We start from the raw sequence: 18074 nt of genomic DNA on the forward strand, positions 1-18074 counted from the left end.
CAATTCCTCTACTTCTTCGTCATCACTATCATTCATCTTATCACCACCATCTTTATCATCATCATCACGTTCTTTTTCTTCATCTCCTACTCTACCAGCATCTTGCAAGCGACAGCGGCAGAGAAACCCTGTTTGGGAACAAAACCTCATCATTGGAGCAGCTGGTAACCATTAATAAACGATTGGTCCTTATTTCTAGAAAAGACAAATGTTGCCTTTCTTGTCAACGTTTGCCAGAATGTGTTTTTTCTTTCAGTTGTTCCTGTTGTTTAATTTTTGCATCGTTTTAAATTTATTTAACTATTTCTTTAGTTGAAAAAAGGTTGCATCTGTTGACCCATTTCTGTGACGCGTTATACTTCATATGTCCTATATTTTCTATAATCATCATTACACAGAATCTGATACATCTGTTGAGATCAGAAAGTGTGAATATGAAGATTACACCTCATTTGCACTAGAGGCTGCAACTATGCTGCGACCGCTGAACGACCAAAGATTTGACAGATGTCTTGACGAATTTCATAGATAAAAAACGACCTATTTTACGTTCGGCATGTTTGGTTGTCTTTAACATCACACTTTTACATCTTGCATCATACTCCAATTATGACATCAGTCACACAAAATCCAATTTTGGTCACTGTACGATCGCCGTCTAGTGCAAATTTGTTCCCCTGCTTATCAATTTGTTTGTTGCTTTTTGCAGGAAACAAAAATCCCTGGTCCTCCCGGCGTTACCAACCGCGGAGGATAATAGAGTCCCCATGGACACGACTGAGGCATGCTCACAAGACTGTATAAGTGATGAAAACGCGAACACGTCCCCTATCATGGCGGATGAAGTCGCTGCTGGTAGCGGCCATTGACCTCGTTTTTGCCACTTGAAATGGTAGGAGATTTTACGACAAGCATGTATGGACCATTTCAGGGACCAGGAATCTACGACAACGTCAAAACCATCGGATTTGCGGCAATCACGCGTTACAACGTTGATCGTTCGGATTTTACCTAATGGAGAGAGAGACACGTCTACACACAATGAAGATATATATAAAGGAGGCAAACACAACCCTCATTGAAACGCCATTTGTACATCGCACTCTGAATCAAGAACGGCAAAGGAAAAAGGTAGAGACAAGAACACGCAAGATCTCGGCAACAGTGGATATTGCCTTCTGCATCACATCTACAATGTACATCTGCTCACCCAGGTTTCAAAGCTACCGTAAGAAGACAAGAACTGTGGGTTGGCAGTTAGATATTTTGGTGTGTGAGGAAAGTCAAGCATTGTGAGAAGGTCTTCACTACGATTGGTCCACGGAAGTCACGTGTTAGTACTTTCAGCTCTAATTGGTCGGCTATGTATGGTGTGAGTGACAATATAAGGCACGTTCCGTAGGCCTAACATAGTCTTACTGTAACATTTACATGATGAGATGTCTCTATCGTGTATCTGGTCAGAGTATAACTATGTTGTGGCCATTTGAATGCTCCGCTAGTGTAAATTGTAACCTGAAACAGCAATATTGTGTAGTTCGTCATTGTGTACTATCTAAGCTTTGGAAAACGCGGCTTGCCTTTCAAAAAAAGTACTTCGGATGTTGGACGAATAAGGACATAAAACACACGGAGGCTAAACTAGAAACGTTTAAGAATTGAGCCTAGGCTAATGTACAATACGGTTGGTTAAGAAGGTAAGCTTCTTGTTAAACTTCCTTGTGGAGGTGTGAAGAAGTTCCGGATCGACTTGGTCCGACGCTACGACACTTGCACAGTGGAGGTTATTCTTGTAATAGTACTTAGAATTTCGTGGTGCTTTTAAAGATAACAGAATATCAGCCCCGTTGGAATCACCATCAACCCGGCCTCGTCCAAACCTTTCCTTCCCACTGGGATAAGGAAAATATGACGTCACGGGTCCAAGAGATCGGTAGAGTCGGAGAGGGCAAAATCGGAGGCTGCATTTATAAGTGCCTCTCTCTGTTACCAACGCGTAGATCCTCGCTCAGGTTGATATGGCATAATACCATCATCCGCTAACGTCATTCATACCATCTACATCTTAGTAGCAAGGCTGAGCGCTTTTTCCTTCGACGGCAATGTAGTGCACTCCTGACGTAGTTCTTACGCCGCTTTCCTCCCAGAGTTCCAAGCGTGCCGTTAGCAGTTGCACGCTCGACCAATGAAAAAGGACTTCGCACTTCATGCTTATTAGTATCACTCCGCTCCCAAGCCTTGTAAATAAACAGATCCAGCCAATGCCTTTGCATCAAGACCTCGCGTTGCTAAAGATAGACATGTGCATTAGAACCACGCCTCATCTATAATTATAGCAACTATCGCAATTGGGAGATGACGACCCAGAAAACTCTGGAATATTGCCCGGGTGTTTTGTTGGACACAGAATTTCTGTACATATTCTGCTCAGCGGAGTCAGTTTTTCCACCCATAGAAATGACACGTGTCCATGGAGCTTGTATATAAACTATGTGCAGATTGGTGGAAGTATTTATTATGGTAAGGACCAGAATATGATCCTACACGATTAAAAATATGTCTGTTGAGTTCAAGAAGAGGCACAGCCAAAGATTGAACAAGATATGACATAGCTATATCTGAATTAAACTTCTTATTCAATGAACTGTCGTTATGTTTGTTTTTTGTCTATCTTTGATCTCTTAGTATTATGAAAAGGACTACGTAGAATATTTTTGAAAATTGGAGTATATAGCCATGGTATAAGGCAGCAGAGGAGCATTAAGAACCATGATATGGTATGACACAGCGTAAGTTGCGCCCTCTTGCGAGACCCAATGGAAGCTCAACTATCTAAAACTGTTAGGATGCGAATTTGGGAACTACATGACGAATGGTTTGGTCTTGTGGTATCTATTAGATATTTCATTTAGCAAAAATGACATCTATTAGATCATTTAATGTCTACCGAAAAGCCAGTCAGAATATATCAACGTACAGCTTTTGAATGTTGATACCCAATAGTGTTGATGTGACGTCATCACTGCGTCCGCCGCCATATTGGTGTCCCGGTTTGCATTTGGCAGTGGACCGCATTTCAGACATGGAGAGCTAGACCCTACTCCATTTTCTAGTTTAAAGCTTGTTAATGATGAAAGACAATGACGCTGTGTATCCTTGAGCACGAGATGCAATCTAAAACATGCAAATGAGACACCAATATGGCGTAGGCATTCCTTGATATATGAACTTATTATATATTGTTATATATTAATATATATATCATATATTGATTTGATTAATATGAAGGTTAGAAGATTGATATATAGATTTCTGTTACCTGCATGGTACAATTTATAAATGTATAATACACTATTTAGGGGCATATAAGAAATGGTGTGGGGAAAATTAGGACTACATCTTGGTCCGTCACTCGTCAAGTGAGGCCATTCTAGTAAATAAACGCGCTGAATATGGCCACGGCAACGTAAATGTCAAATGTATACACAACTATCATCTGCTTCACAATTATTACAAATCGTATCTTACACACACACACGTCTTTTGACACCTGGTGTTCTCTTTGCAGCTGACACAACAGTTTTTATCGTGCCCGCGTGGAATTTGCGCAACTAGGATGTTTGTGTAGTGCCGTGTGCAAAAGTGGACAGTTGAGAACAAGGTCCACAGAACAAAAGCCCATTTCCGTCGACGCGTCCTTCCAGACTTGAAACATGGTTGCTCCTGTCTACTGCTTTCTTGCCGTGGTCCTCGCTGGAGCTCAGGCTTTCCAGCCGGACGACGGAGATTGGCGGGCAGAAATTCGTCAATTGCAGCAGATGATGATGGATTCTGCAAAAGAGATCAAGACGTTGAAGATGGAAATGGAGGTAAACCTTACCATATGGATACCTTCGGAATATTTACATACTTTGTCATATACTCTTACTAGATATGTTTGACTGTTTTCCCATGGGCTTTTTGGCACTCTGCCTCGCAGTGACAGGGTTCTATTTCTTTCCTTACATTTCATCTCGTTGTGGTTCTGTCTTTAAAGGATTCCATGAATCATTTTTGTCGGAATACGGTTTCTTACCTGTCAATAATCTGTGAAATCTATAACTGAGACTATCTGCCAGGTGGGAGGATTCTCACCGTCATGGTTCCCGTCCGTGTTTCACATGATATGGACAGTGGCCATTTTGTATTTCTGTAAAAGTGTCACGTAAACAGACATATGTTTCATATTCAAAAGTTTTGAAACAAGTTTCAGCCAAGCTAGCAAGTAAAATACAATTCCTTGCGTTGCCTTCATGAATAGTTAAGACGCCATTTTGGAATGAAAAAGTGTATTGGACAAAGTTACCAGATCTCAGAATGTTTAAGTACAATCAACCATATTGTGTAAACTAGCCGCAGAAAGAAAGAGAAAACGAACAATAGCAAAGTAGAATACGGGGAGTATAATGAGAAAAATTAAGTATGATGAGAAAAGTTGAGCACAACTTATTTACTATATCTGTCAGGACATGAGGAAGACCATGGTGACAGCGGATGGCGGCCTTACAGGAAATGATATTGACGGCGTACCGAGGGACAAACGCCAGATTTCTTGTGAAGATGGTACAGTTTTATTCTTAAACCTGCCGACCCAGCCCAGGTTGTCTGCTCGCTTCGCCCCCTTTATTGCATTTTATATCTATTAAAGCCATTCAATTAAGTCAAGATGCTAAAATTAATTTGCTTGCTAGTGTCTATGTGGCATGTCAATGTGGCTTACTCATATTGTAAAAGCTATAGCTGTGAAAAACTTACATTGGTAGGGGTGTCTGACCTCTAATACTTTTACCAAGCGTACCAAACCTTTCTAAAAGTGGGTCTTCTGCGCCTGCGCCAATTGCGGACTGTGGCCCGTGGGGCATCTTGATATCATGTATTCTATGATCTACCCTATCACAGCCACAGGCCACGTGGGTTTAACTGAGCAAATTGAAACATCCGCCTGTACTCTGGGTCTCCCGGGCCCGTCAGGCCGAGATGGTCGGGACGGCGCGCCGGGCCGGGACGGGGCTGCGGGAAGAGACGGGCAGCCGGGGCCACAGGGGCCGATAGGACTGAAGGGCGACATCGGGCCGGAGGTAAGGATCCTTGGCGACGTTTTCTGTCTTCGATATTGTGGTTGTAGCTAGATTGCCACCGGAACTAACGGTAACACTGACGTGTAATCTCTGTTGCACATAAACAGGGACCTCCTGGAGAGAAGGGAGAGAGGGGAGCGGACGGGAATGGAGGTTAGAGTCACAAGTGGTTCCATCTTTAGATTCAAGCTACAACTGGCTGTTCTCGGCAATGGAATAAAAACATTGAGTCCTTATTGTAATATGTTGTGTGTCAATTATCCAGCTTTAGTATGCCTATATTATCAGTCCAAATTTTTACTCTCAGAAAGAATATGCTGTGTTCTACGTTTTGTTTAGACCCTAAAGAAAAATATTATACATTATCAGTCCAGATTTGCAATGGACTGCCTTGTCATTATACTTGACTTTGCTACATCGTCTCCTTTTCTTGCCCAGGAAGTTCCGTGTACATCCGCTGGGGAAGGACCACCTGTCCGAATGACACCGACACGTCACTCATCTACGATGGTAAGTCGTCATCTACAGGCGAAACTATCACATAGAATACTTTTTTTTAATTGGGAACCTCTCTGCGATTTCCTTAGTACTCATGAGTTTCATCATCAAGTACCATGCTTTGATAAATCGTTATCAACGGTAATTTTCTGCTGGAAGAAAACTGAAAGAGATATTCCTGGTAGGCCCTTTCTTGGACTTTCAAATGAAATGACTATTTGCTTTTCATCTCATGGTCATGATAAGGGACGTAAATCCTCCAAATGGGGCCTTTATATGTTTATAAAAGGATCATAAGTACATGTTGATGTGTTCAATTTGCAGGCATCGCTGGAGGTACACACTACACCCACAGCGGAGGAGGCGCCAACTACGTCTGCCTACCGAAGAATCCAGAGTGGGGAGTCTTCACGGATGGAAACCAGGGAACTGCGTACATGCAGGGGGCAGAGTATCAACTCGACGCTGGAAACAACCCCTTCCCAGGAGCCTCTGTCCATGACCATGACATCCCCTGCGCTGTCTGCCACGTGGCGTCTCGCGGCTCCAAGCTGATGATCCCCGCCCGTCTCAGCTGTCCTAGCGGCTGGACCCGGGAGTACAAGGGATACCTCATGACTGAACGCTACAGCCATTACCGCTCTGAGTTCGTCTGCATGGACGGGGAGCCCGAGACCAGGCCCGGAGGACACGTGGACACGAACGGCGCGCTGTTCTACCCGGTGGAAGCCGACTGCGGGGCCCTGCCGTGTCCCAACTACGTGCAGGGCCGTGAGCTGACCTGTGTGGTCTGCACCAAGTAACGGCCGCGTCGTCAACGACACGGCTAGAAGATAAATAAAATTGTCAAACAGAGCAAAATATCTGTCCTTTTTTCATAGTTCACCACAAGACATCATTGCAGTTTGACAACTTTAAAGTGTTTAAAGCTTTAGAAATGGATGTAGGTACCGGAGTCGTCTGTTGCGATTGATTAAAACTTCATCTGGGAACCTTTCTGAAAGTTGAATGTTTCTGTTTGCCAGAGAAAGCGCACAGCGTCACATCGCTGTCTTTTCTACATCAAAATTATGTGCATCGCACCATAACAAGATAAACAGCCCTGTTGATATATTTACAAGTGCTTTCATTCTAGTTTTTCTATATTTACAAGTGCTTTCATTCTAGCAGCAAAGTCCTGAAGTATGGAAATACCGTAGTGTCCATGGCAGTGATTATCAAATTATCAGTGAGAATAGAGAAGTCAATATTCAAAAGACCTTAGCAATCAATGTCTTGATTCGATGATCAACAAATAATTACAAATGTCAACTACTTTGAAAACATTTCACAACATATTAAGTTATATTTTACTCTATTGTACTATTTGACTAAAACTCGAGCTTATGTAGACCCAAAAAGGTCGCCCTCCGACTGAGTCAACTATTTACTGGTAAAAACACTTCAATGAAGAATATTGTACGTGCATGACATTTACACTGCACATTTGGATGGATCCGGGCATTAAATTGGACGGTCCAATGCCGAAGTACATTTCCTTTCCCGGTTAGTCTGTGAAGCGCAACGTCGGAATGGTTGCTCCTGTGTACTGTTTTCTTGTCCTGGTCCTTGTCGGAGCTCAGGCATTTCAGCCGGACCGCGGAGATGCACTGGCCGAAGAGATGAAGACGTTGAAGATGGAAATGGAGGTGAATCCCAGAATTTCAGATTCTCGTGCTAAAACACGTGTTCTCATGTCGTATATCGGAAGAACCCTTTGAATATGAATAGATGCACTGAATAATAGGCATAGTGTAAATGATTCAATGCATGGTCCCTTTACATCTACGTTTCTACATCTTAAAGGAGACGCAAAGTAACTTCTTTCTCCAACAGAACAAACAAACCCTGACAGCTTGGGAATAGTTACAGAAAACTGCATGTATAGATGGAATAAAAAGGGGAAATACTTCACAACCTGATCGAACTTTTACATCAACACCTAAGTTTTCTGTATTTCTGACAGGACTTGAAGACGACCGTGCTGACTGCACTCGACAGCCTTACCGGAAACGCACCGAGGAACGAACGTCAGATTCCTGGGGAAAACGGTACAGTTTTTTTTGTATTCTAATATAGTTCAGTCGAGTCCTTTCGGTTAAAAAGATATGCGTACATGTATAACCTTTATTTACACAACAAACGTACAGTGACTTTTGTAAGGTCTTCTACAGCAATACATGTACATACAGACAAGCGGATACGAATAAATCAACCTATCTACAAGTATATGAATGAATGGGCATGTCGAGTTTCACCTAAGGTTTATACTACTAGTTTTAATGTCAAGCATTCTTTGATATATTTACCTATTTGTACACAGCAAGGAATGTTACATGACGAAATGGCCTTCGCCTGGTAAACCCGCCAGGTATTACGTCTCTCAGGACACAGATAGAATAAACATCGTCATGCCTTTTTCTTTGTTATTTAATACAGGAGACGTGGACTTAACTGAGCAAATTGAAACATCCGCCTGTACTCTGGGTCTCCGCGGCCCGTCCGGTCGAGATGGTCGGGACGGCGCGCCGGGCCGGGACGGGGCCGCGGGAAGAGACGGGCAGCCGGGACCACAGGGGCCGATAGGGCCGATGGGCGACATCGGGCCGGAGGTAAGGATCCTCGGCAACATTTACTGACTTAAATATTGTGGATTTAGTAAGATAACCAAAAAAAGTAACTGTAATGCGTGCAATCTCTTTTGCACACGTACAGGGGCCTCCTGGAGAGAAGGGAGAGAGAGGAGCTGACGGGAATGGAGGTCAGAGTCACTAAACCTATCTTACGTACCCTTCTTTATGTTCAAGTTCGTTACTCTAAAAAGAATTTTGAACCTTGATTATACTAAAGGTATACATAGTTGTGTATCAATTTACTATGAGCTATTGATTCATACTCTTAATGATGAACAAGTTGCATTATGATTTATTCATTCATCACCCGCATGGATTCTATGTCAACATCCTCAGGCCAGGTTTATCCTGAACTGCTTCGTCCTTGTATCACTGCTTAATCATCTCCCCCCTTTTTCTTGCCCAGGAAGTTCCGTGTACATCCGCTGGGGAAGGACCACCTGTCAGAATGAAACCGACACGTCACTCATTTACGATGGTGAGTCGTCATCTGAAAACTGAACTATTACAGAGCATTCATAATTCTCTGTAGTTTCTTCAGCATCCACACATCCTGACTAAAAAGCACTTAACATGTTACAGACCTTTTTTCAGTGAGAATTTTCTGCTTTAAGTGATTTTAACAATAACGGAATATTACGAACATTGAGAGTCTAAGCGAGCATGTTCTACCTTTGCATTCAAGGTATTGCTGGAGGTACACACTACACCCACAGCGGAGGAGGCGCCAACTACGTCTGCCTACCGAAGGATCCTGAGTGGGGAGTCTTCACGGATGGAAACCAGGGATCTGCATACATGACGGGGGCAGAGTATGAACTCGCCAATGGAAACAACCCCTTCCAAGGCGCCTACTCAATGACCACGATGTTCCCTGCGCTGTCTGTCTCGTGGCGTCTCGCGGCTCTAAGCTGATGATCCCCGCCCGTCTCAGCTGTCCTAGCGGCTGGACCCGGGAGTACAAGGGATACCTCATGACTGCTTACTATACTCAGTACCGCTCTGAGTTCGTGTGCGTGGACGGGGAGCCCGAAACCAGGCCCGCTGGACAGGGGAACGCGAACGGCGCGCTGTTCTACCCGGTGGAAGCCAACTGCGGGTCCCTGCCGTGTCCCAACTACGTGCAGGGTCGTGAGCTGACCTGTGTGGTCTGCACCAAGTAACGGTCGCGTCGTCAACGGCACAGCTGCATGATTGGCAAAGTAGGCATTGAGGCCAAGGCAAAGCTAAAGAGTACTCCAACAAATATGCTGAATAAAATTGTCAAACTGAGCATAGTGTTTGTCCCTTTTTTCACTCATCAGCTAGCTCAAGGTTTCCCGCTGAAACTTGACAACTGTGAAGTGTTTTTAGAAATGTTACAAATGGATATATAGGTACCAGAGCCATTTGCTGGGATTGATTTATTGTCAAAGGCACACGGGGGCACGGCAAATGTCATCTTCAGAAGCTGATACGTGCTAAATGATAACGTATAAGATATAAAAACTTGTAATTCTGGTATTGTCCCTTTTCTGTCTTATATTCACGCATATTCTAACCAAATAACATATTACCGTTGTTTGCAAGAACGCCATGTTGTCTTTGGGCCTCAGTTATCAGTAACTCCGCTGTTCTTGATAACGCAATGAAAAGACGAACACCATGGTCATAGAAACATGTTTAAGTTGACTGAAGTCGTGAAACTCTCACTTAAACTTCATTTGCGAACCTTTCTGCAAGTTGAATGTTGCTGTTTGCCATGTTATTGATAGATATGTACTCAAATTTGTCATGGCGCAGCAGTTCCTTTACATCTAAAGGAAATTATGCATATCCAATAACGAGTATCATAGTACTAAAACAGCCAGGTTAATATACAAGTATCTGCAAGTGTTTTGAGTCTAGTTTAGCAAGGTCCAGAAGTGTATAAAAATACCAAGTGTCCTTGGCAGCAATCATCAAATTATTAGTGAGAATAGAGAAGTCAATATTCTAAAGATCTTTCAAATCAATTTCCTGATACGAGGATCAACGATTGCAAATGTCAACTGCTTTGAAAACACTTCTCAGCATATGAGGTATCCGACTGTATGTATATGAAACTAGCTTATTTAGACTTCTGAAGTCCACTTTCCGTCTGACGCAATGAATTAGTGAAAAACACTTCAATAAAGAATATTGTACCCGCATGACATTTACATTGCTTTCTTTGAACTTTGCATGTTTGGATAGATCTGGGCATAAAATTGGACGGTCCAATGCCGAAGTACATTTCCTTTCCCGGTTAGTCTGTGAAGCGCAACGTCGGAATGGTTGCTCCTGTGTACTGTTTTCTTGTCCTGGTCCTTGTCGGAGCTCAGGCATTTCAGCCGGACCGCGGAGATGCACTGGCCGAAGAGATGAAGACGTTGAAGATGGAAATGGAGATGAATCCCAGCTATCATATGTTACAATTCATTTCATACCCAGAATTTGTTGTCTTGTGCTTTTGCTGAAAGCACTTTTTGCATGCCCTAAATCGAAATAACTCTTTGAGCATATTAAATAGATTTACTCAATAATAGACATGGTGTGAATGATTCAATGTATATACTACGTGGTCCCTTTACATGTACACTGTGTATGGTCGTTTCTACATCTTAAAGAAGACGCAAAGTAACTTCTTACTTCAACAGAACAAAACAACTTGTCAACATGGTAACAGTTACAGAAAACTGCATGTATAGATGGAATAAAAAGGGGAAATACTTCACAACCTGATCGAACTTTTACATCAACACCTAAGTTTTCTGTATTTCTGACAGGACTTGAAGACGACTGTGGTGACTGCACTCGGCAGCCTTACCGGAAACTCACTGTTTTTTTGTTTGTTTTTTTGTATTCTAATATACTTCAGTCGAGTCCTTTCGGTTAAAAAGATATGCGTACATGTATAACCTTTATTTACACAACAAAAGTACAGTGACTTTTGTAGTCTTCTACAGCAATACATGTACACACAGACAAGCGGATTCGAATGAATCAACCTATCTACAAGTATATGAATGAATGGGCATGTTGAGTTTCACCTAAGGTTTATACTACTAGTTTTAATGTCAAGCATTCTTTGATATATCTACCTATTTGTACACAGCGCGCCGGGCCGGGACGGGGCCGCGGGAAGAGACGGGCAGCAGGGAGCACAGGGGCCGATAGGGCAGAAGGGCGACATCGGGCCGAATGTAAGGATCCTCGGCAACTTTTTCTGTCTTCGATATTATTGCAACCATAGCTAACAATAACACTGACGTGTTATCTTTGTTGTACACGCACAGGGACGTCCTGGAGAGAAGGGAGAGAGAGGAGCGGACGGGAATGGAGGTCGGTGTCGCTAAACCTATCTTACGTACCCTTCTTTATGCTCAAGTTCGTTGCTCTCAAAAGAATGATGTACCTTGAGTGACTATTTTTGGAGAATGTTGTACCTTTTTACGAGAGTAGACATAGTTGTGTATCAATTTACTATGGGCTATTGATGTCTACTCTAACTTAATGATGAACAAGCGTAAGTTTCATTATAATTTATTGATTCAGGCCCCGCATGGAAGTATTCCATGTCAGCATCCTAAGGCCAGGTTTATCCTGAACTGCTTCGTTCTTGAATCACTGATAAATCACCCCCCCCCCCCTTTTTCCATACCCAGGAGGTTCCGTGTACATCCGCTGGGGAAGGACCACCTGTACAGGTACATCATACAGCCATAGCGGCGGAGGCGCCAACTACGTCTGCCTGCCGAAGGATCCAGAGTGGGGAGTCTTCACGGATGGAAACCAGGGAACCGCGTACATGCAGGGGGCAGAGTATGAACTCGCCAATGGAATCAACCCCTTCCAAGGTGCCCCTCTCCATAACCATGACGTCCCCTGCGCTGTCTGCCACGTGGCGTCTCGCGGCTCCAAGCTGATGATCCCTGCCCGTCTCAGCTGTCCTAGCGGCTGGACCCGGGAGTACAAGGGATACCTCATGACAGGCTATCGCCTTCATCAACGTACTGAGTTCGTCTGTATGGACGGGGAACCCGAGACCAGGCCCGGCGGACACGAAAGCGTGGACGGCGCGCTGTTCTACCCGGTGGAAGCCTCCTGCGGGGCCCTGCCGTGTCCCAACTACGTGCAGGTCCATGAGCTGACCTGTGTGGTCTGCACCAAGTAACGCCCGCGTCGTCAACGGTACAGCTTTGATTGACATACAAGATTGACAAAATAAGCATCGAGGCCAAGGCAAAGCCAAGTAGTACATGTAGTAAAAATGTATGCTGAATAAAATTGTCAAACATATAAGAGTTTTTGTCCTTTTTTACTCTTCACCTCAAGGTTTCCTGTTGACATTCTAAAATTTGAACTGTTTAAAGATTACCAAATGTATGTAGGTACCAGAGCCTTTTGATGGAACTGATTGATATGGTGACAGGTTACGCTGCGCTGGGTTAAAATCAATATCTTTAGATTATTTGTCAGCATTCAAAAGAGGGCACAACAAAAGCCAACATCAGAACATGATACATGATAAGTGATAACGTATAAGATTAAAACTTGGAGTTGGAATTCTAGCATTGTCCCATTTCTGTCATATATTATGTAGCAATTCAAACTTTTTGCAAACTGTACCCAAGGAACCTATAACCGTTATTTGCAATGGTGTCACTGACTAAAGTTATCAGTAACTTCATTCTTCTTGATGACGCGATGAAGAGATCAGCTGGTGTTGAAAAGCACCATGGTCTTGGAAACACATCAATGTTGACTTCAGTCTTGGCACTCTCACCTAACGAGTAACATAGGTCATAGTACGATAAATAGCTTGGTTGATATGTCTACAATTGTTTTGAATCTACCTTGGCAAGCGTAGCAAGGTCCACAAGTCTGTAAATGCCATGGTGTCCTTGGCAGCAATCATCAAATTATTGGAGAGAATAGAGAAGTCAACATTCAATATCTTTGAAATTAACAATGATCAACCATTGCAATTGCCAACTGCTTTGAAAACACTTCACAATATATGAGGTATCTTATTGTATGTATATAGATCTCGAACTTTTTTGGACTTCTGAAGTCCACTTTCCAACTGACTGAACGGTTTATTGAAAAACACTTCAAAAAGAAATATGGTACCTGCATGGCATTTACATTGTTCTCAACGTTGCATTTTTGGAAGGATCCGCGGATATATAAAACTGGACGGTCCTCATGCTCAGAACAAAGCACATTTCTTTTCCCGACTACTCTGTGAAGTACAACGTCAAGTCGAAATGGTTGCTTCTGTCTACTGTTTTCTTGTCGTGGTTCTCGCTGGAGCTCAGGCTTTCCAGCCAGACGACGGAGATTGGCGGGTAGAAAATCGTCAACTGCAGCAGATGATGATGACTTTTGCAGAAGAAATGAAGACGTTGAAAATGAAAGTGGAGGTAAGCCTTGCCATATTGACACCTTCGGAGTATTGTTATTTTTTGTCATATCCATGCTCTTGCTAGAGATGTTTTACATTGGCCTTTCACCACCGTATCTGGTTGCAAAAATAGTCTATTTGTTGCCCTTAGATTGAACCTCAATGGGGCGTTGTGTTCAATAGAATGCATGCATCATTTTTCTTAGCATATGAGTTTCCAGTCAACAATATGTAGATTCTACAACTTCGACTCCCTGCCAGGTGCCAGAATTCACACACCCATAGTTCCCGCCCGTGTTTCGCATAAAACGTACTGTGGCCATTTTATACATTTTCTAAAGGTAGACAGACATATTTTTCATATTCAAACTTTTCAAAATAGTTGTCAACCAGTAAGTCATAAGTTGGCAAGTAATAAAAAACATTTCTAGTGTTGCCCCCATGCATAACCAAGACGCCTATATTGAATAGAATTCAAATGTATTGCCAAGTTAACAGATCCCCGAATGTCAGTACAATCGACCATATTGTTCAAAGTAGGCACAGAAAGAATGGGGGAGAAGATTGTAAAGTAGTCTAAGAATACAGGGAAGATAATGAGAAGGAACAGGGTTGGTAAATCTTGTCCATTTGGTCCCCCAATATCAGTCAGGCTATCTATGTGTGTTTTCACATGGTAATCAACACTGAAAATAAGTTATTTACCGCATATGTTAGGACATAACGAATACCATTGCGACAGCGTATCGTGGCCTTACAGGAACTGATATTGTGGTTGTAGCAAGACCGCCATAAATAACGCTAACGCTGACGTGTTATCTATGTTGCACACGTACAGGGACCTTCTGGAGAGAGAGGAGAAAGAGATGTGGCCGGGAATGGATCCGGAGGTTGGAGTCGCTAGATGATACAGCTATAACACCATCTTAAAATCATATAGGGCCATTCATTTCCATGAGAAATCGGCCAATCGATATCAGAATTTGGGATCATTATAAAAGCGATTGAAGCATCCTGTATTGCATGAGGTATTGGTCTGTACGTCTTAAAATGGATAAGTTGCATTCTAATTTTCTGTTAGCTCCTTCTAAGAGCGTTCTTGGTGAAAGTTCTGGTCGCTAAATCGTCTTCTTTTCTTGCCCAGGAAGTTCCGTGTACATCCGCTGGGGAAGGACCACCTGTCCGGGTGACACCGACGCGTCACTCATTTACGATGGTATCTAATCATATATAAGTGACTATTTCATCACCTTTGCCAAGAAGGTTATGATTACGCTGCAGTCTGTTGTCGTGTGTGTTTGTGCGTGTTTCGTCGGTTTGTTTGTTTGTCTGTTTGTTTGTTTGCTTGTTTGCTTGTGGTCAGCATAAAGAAGTGGATGGCTTCGTATGATTTTTAGTAGAAGGGTAGGTGTTGGGAAAACGAAGGTCAAGCTTTCTACGGTATTGCAAAGGTTAGATGATGAAATGTATATTATACAAATGAGGATCAAATATGCCAAATGTTTAGGAAAACGTATAATTCGGTTGCAGGTAGTATAGTTAACATATATCTAAGGACAGCAGCTGTTGGCCACGGAGGATACTGGCCTGGGAACAAATAGTTCCCTGGTTTTCACTACTGCAGTTTTCTATATCTTTGTGGTGAATCAGTTGTGGAGGAAACTATGGCATCTTAATTTATAGCACTTATAAACGTTAACATCATTTGGCAAGATCCTGGAACTAGTCTTAAGCTTATAGCAGCTGTCATAGAAAACGTCTTTTTAACTTCTTTGGTGCTCGTGCGTTCCTACTTTCCAGTATGATTCGAAGACCATTGAATGCAGAGACAATTTATAATGTGTCATGGGTCAACTTGCAATACCTGTTTCCATCCTTATGAATACGAATAAATCATTCCAAAGGTCTAACTTATATATATATAGTCTCGCGAGATTAGAACATAGAAGATGCCATATAAGAGAAAAAGTGCCGCGAGAAAAATAAGTTCATCCATGAATCCTTGTTTCCCGATAAGAACCTGACAGGTGTTTATTTTACAGGCATTGCTGGAGGTACACACTTCACCCACTCTGGAGGAGGCGCCAACTACGTCTGCCTACCGAAGGATCCTGAGTGGGGAGTCTTCACGGATGGAAATCAAGGAACTCCGTACATGCACGGCGCAGAGTATCAACTGGCCTACGGAAACAGTCCATTCCAAGGCGGCGCTCTCCATGACCATGACGTTCCCTGCGCTGTCTGCCACGTGGCGTCTCGCGGCTCCAAGCTGATGATCCCCGCCCGTCTCAGCTGTCCTAGCGGCTGGACCCGGGAGTACAAGGGATACCTCATGACTGAACACTACAGCCATTACCGCTCTGAGTTCGTCTGCATGGACGAGGATCCCGAGACCAGGCCCGCTGGACAGGGGAACGCGAACGGCGCGCTGTTCTACCCCGTGCAAGCCGCCTGCGGGTCCCTGCCGTGTCCCAACTACGTGCAGGGCCGCGAGCTGACCTGTGTGGTCTGCACCAAGTAACGGCCGCGTCGTCAACAACATGAAACCACAGCGCCAAGATTCATGAAGAAGACATTGAGGCTAAAGCAAAGCAAGTAGTTTTCTGAATAAAATAGTGATTGAAACCTTGCCTCGTTTGTTTATGTTTATGTTTTGAAATCTATATGATAACGTTACATGTATCTTAAAGTCTGGACACAGACACAGGCGTGCCTTTCAACTTCTCAAAGCTTCAAATCTCAAACATGTCCCCTTTAATGTGAAAATATTTTTCACAAAGACTGTCAAGTTTGATTTCCACAATGACTATTAATTTCAAACTTAAGGTCTTTTAGGGGAGGAAAAAAATGACCGAAGGTTCGCAAAATGGGTTTGAGTAACCGTTTTCTTTTGGCTCATATCTGATTCAGCAACATGTCCATGTTTGAAAGATAGAATCGTCATAGACAATATAGAAACAATATTAATAGACCAACAGTACAGGAAATACAAGGACACATGCATAGCGTCAGATATCAATTTAAACGAATAGAGAGTTCATCATATAAGAACTTGGGGTAAACAGGGAAATCTTTCAACCCTACAAGTACGAAGAACACAGGTACTGTACTGACTGCGAGCCGGTAACTTATTGAAAAATAGCCACCCAACAGTTGGTGCGAACAAGTACCACAATCATAATGATATATTGGACTTGACAGAGGTTTGTACATTTTAGTATAGACTTGAAGAAATTGCAAATAGACTCTAAGTGTTAAAACACAGTCTATTTGCCATTTCCTGTTCACAATCAAGAAGTTAAGCGGTTGGAGATGGATGTAAGTATAAATAACTTTTTGTTTAAAGCGCGTTATCAATAAATCACTAATTGAGTTGGTCAGACGGAAATATTCGGGTAATAGAAGTACAGTCTCGGCCACTGCAAAATCCAACTTTAGATGATGATACATGATAAATGCCAGCTTTCAGAAACTTGCTCATTTCATTAAGGCCGGACACGGACGGGGTCAAGTTGAGCTTTCCAAGGCAATTTCCATTGCTGACAGGATTTTTTTCTACTTCTGACAGGATCTTTTGAAAATCTAAATTTCCTGATAAAAAGCAAGTGTTTGCCTGCTATTCCTAAATATGTTAGAGAAGTACAGCTATAAATGACTCATACTACGTACTACTTAGTATCTGTGAATTCATGGCATTTATTGAACATGGCAAAGATTCAGTAATCAATATGCCCAGTGGGAGGGGGTTAAGTCTTTGTAAAGTCCGTCTCTCAAGACTCGGCTCGACCGACTCAGCATTGTTTTTAGCATACACATGTACAGTCAGTCGGTTGTGACAACGAACAGCTGTTACTGTTACTTGCACTCAATGGGGACAAATACGCGTCGATCATGGCTAAGTTCAGCGTAGAAAGCTCGGGTGGCAGTAGCCGTGGCGACTTGTGTTTGCTTGTATATCATAGGATCGTCCTGTCAGCAGTGCAAATTTTTCTACTGCTGACAGGATGGTCCTGTCAGCAGTTCAGATTTTTCTACTGCTGACAGGATGATCCTGCCAATAGCCTCAGGCCTTAGCAATTTCTTACATCAGCTCATTTTACGGTTGTCGTGCAAATGAACCACACTATATGTATGCAATGTACATCGCGCAATACTTACTGACAGACACTCAAAGGCAGGAATGCATATTAGTTGGCAATTTGATAACCCTCAGTTCTTCACTACCTAGTCAAGCCGCTAGGGTAACTACTATTCTCTAAGTGGTAACAGATGTATACTTCTTTCAGTGCCCGTGTTGACATAGATCTAAACATGTTCCCATTATTACCTTTTACGCTCCGAGGTATGCATGCACTGTAGAAGATTTCGCTAGAAGAGAAA

At 42.9% G+C, this 18074-nt stretch overlaps 4 protein-coding genes and 1 pseudogene across 10 annotated transcripts in view; all 5 read left to right on the forward strand.

Moving 5' to 3' along the window:
• LOC136435984 (glial fibrillary acidic protein-like) overlaps window positions 1-2644 on the forward strand; it is a 37914-nt gene extending 35270 nt beyond the window's left edge. For all 7 annotated transcript variants that reach the window (XM_066429707.1, XM_066429714.1, XM_066429721.1 and 4 more), the window contains one exon: window positions 710-2644. In XM_066429707.1, the coding sequence (XP_066285804.1) occupies window positions 710-869 (160 nt within the window). In that variant the 3' untranslated portion in view covers window positions 870-2644. The remainder of the gene's footprint in view (window positions 1-709) is intronic.
• Window positions 2645-3698: 1054 nt separating this feature from the next.
• LOC136436028 (uncharacterized) lies at window positions 3699-6468 on the forward strand. The gene is made up of 6 exons (XM_066429724.1): window positions 3699-3869; window positions 4506-4602; window positions 4939-5117; window positions 5225-5270; window positions 5556-5627; window positions 5940-6468. Exons 1-6 carry the CDS (start codon window positions 3714-3716, stop codon window positions 6416-6418), a joined length of 1029 nt encoding a protein of 342 aa, XP_066285821.1. The 5' UTR covers window positions 3699-3713; the 3' UTR covers window positions 6419-6468.
• Window positions 6469-7100: 632 nt separating this feature from the next.
• LOC136427870 (short-chain collagen C4-like) lies at window positions 7101-9560 on the forward strand (annotated as a pseudogene).
• Window positions 9561-10578: 1018 nt separating this feature from the next.
• Window positions 10579-13014, forward strand: LOC136430107 (short-chain collagen C4-like). The gene is made up of 4 exons (XM_066420453.1): window positions 10579-10715; window positions 11403-11490; window positions 11584-11629; window positions 11953-13014. The coding sequence occupies exons 1-4, from the start codon at window positions 10579-10581 to the stop codon at window positions 12459-12461; spliced, it is 780 nt and encodes a 259-aa protein (XP_066276550.1). The 3' UTR covers window positions 12462-13014.
• A 477-nt stretch (window positions 13015-13491) lies between these two features.
• LOC136436040 (uncharacterized) lies at window positions 13492-16323 on the forward strand. The gene is made up of 4 exons (XM_066429734.1): window positions 13492-13713; window positions 14533-14584; window positions 14839-14910; window positions 15737-16323. Exons 1-4 carry the CDS (start codon window positions 13558-13560, stop codon window positions 16213-16215), a joined length of 759 nt encoding a protein of 252 aa, XP_066285831.1. The 5' UTR covers window positions 13492-13557; the 3' UTR covers window positions 16216-16323.
• The last annotated feature ends 1751 nt before the right edge of the window (window positions 16324-18074 follow it).

Source organism: Branchiostoma lanceolatum, chromosome 1 (assembly GCF_035083965.1).
Source record: "Branchiostoma lanceolatum isolate klBraLanc5 chromosome 1, klBraLanc5.hap2, whole genome shotgun sequence".
Taxonomy (NCBI): Eukaryota; Metazoa; Chordata; class Leptocardii; order Amphioxiformes; family Branchiostomatidae; genus Branchiostoma; species Branchiostoma lanceolatum.

Coding starts and splice junctions, on each gene's coding strand:
- LOC136430107 (XM_066420453.1), top strand. CDS start 10,579: ATGGTTGCTCCTGTGTACTGTTTTCTTGTCCTGGTCCTTGTCGGAGCT. Junction 10,716..11,402: donor ATGAATCCCAGCTATCATAT/GTTACAATTCAT, acceptor ATTTGTACACAG/CGCGCCGGGCCGGGACGGGG. Junction 11,630..11,952: donor AGGAGCGGACGGGAATGGAG/GTCGGTGTCGCT, acceptor TTCCATACCCAG/GAGGTTCCGTGTACATCCGC.
- LOC136436028 (XM_066429724.1), top strand. CDS start 3,714: ATGGTTGCTCCTGTCTACTGCTTTCTTGCCGTGGTCCTCGCTGGAGCT. Junction 5,271..5,555: donor GGGAGCGGACGGGAATGGAG/GTTAGAGTCACA, acceptor TTTCTTGCCCAG/GAAGTTCCGTGTACATCCGC. Junction 5,628..5,939: donor CACGTCACTCATCTACGATG/GTAAGTCGTCAT, acceptor TTCAATTTGCAG/GCATCGCTGGAGGTACACAC.
- LOC136436040 (XM_066429734.1), top strand. CDS start 13,558: ATGGTTGCTTCTGTCTACTGTTTTCTTGTCGTGGTTCTCGCTGGAGCT. Junction 13,714..14,532: donor CGTTGAAAATGAAAGTGGAG/GTAAGCCTTGCC, acceptor GCACACGTACAG/GGACCTTCTGGAGAGAGAGG. Junction 14,585..14,838: donor GGCCGGGAATGGATCCGGAG/GTTGGAGTCGCT, acceptor TTTCTTGCCCAG/GAAGTTCCGTGTACATCCGC.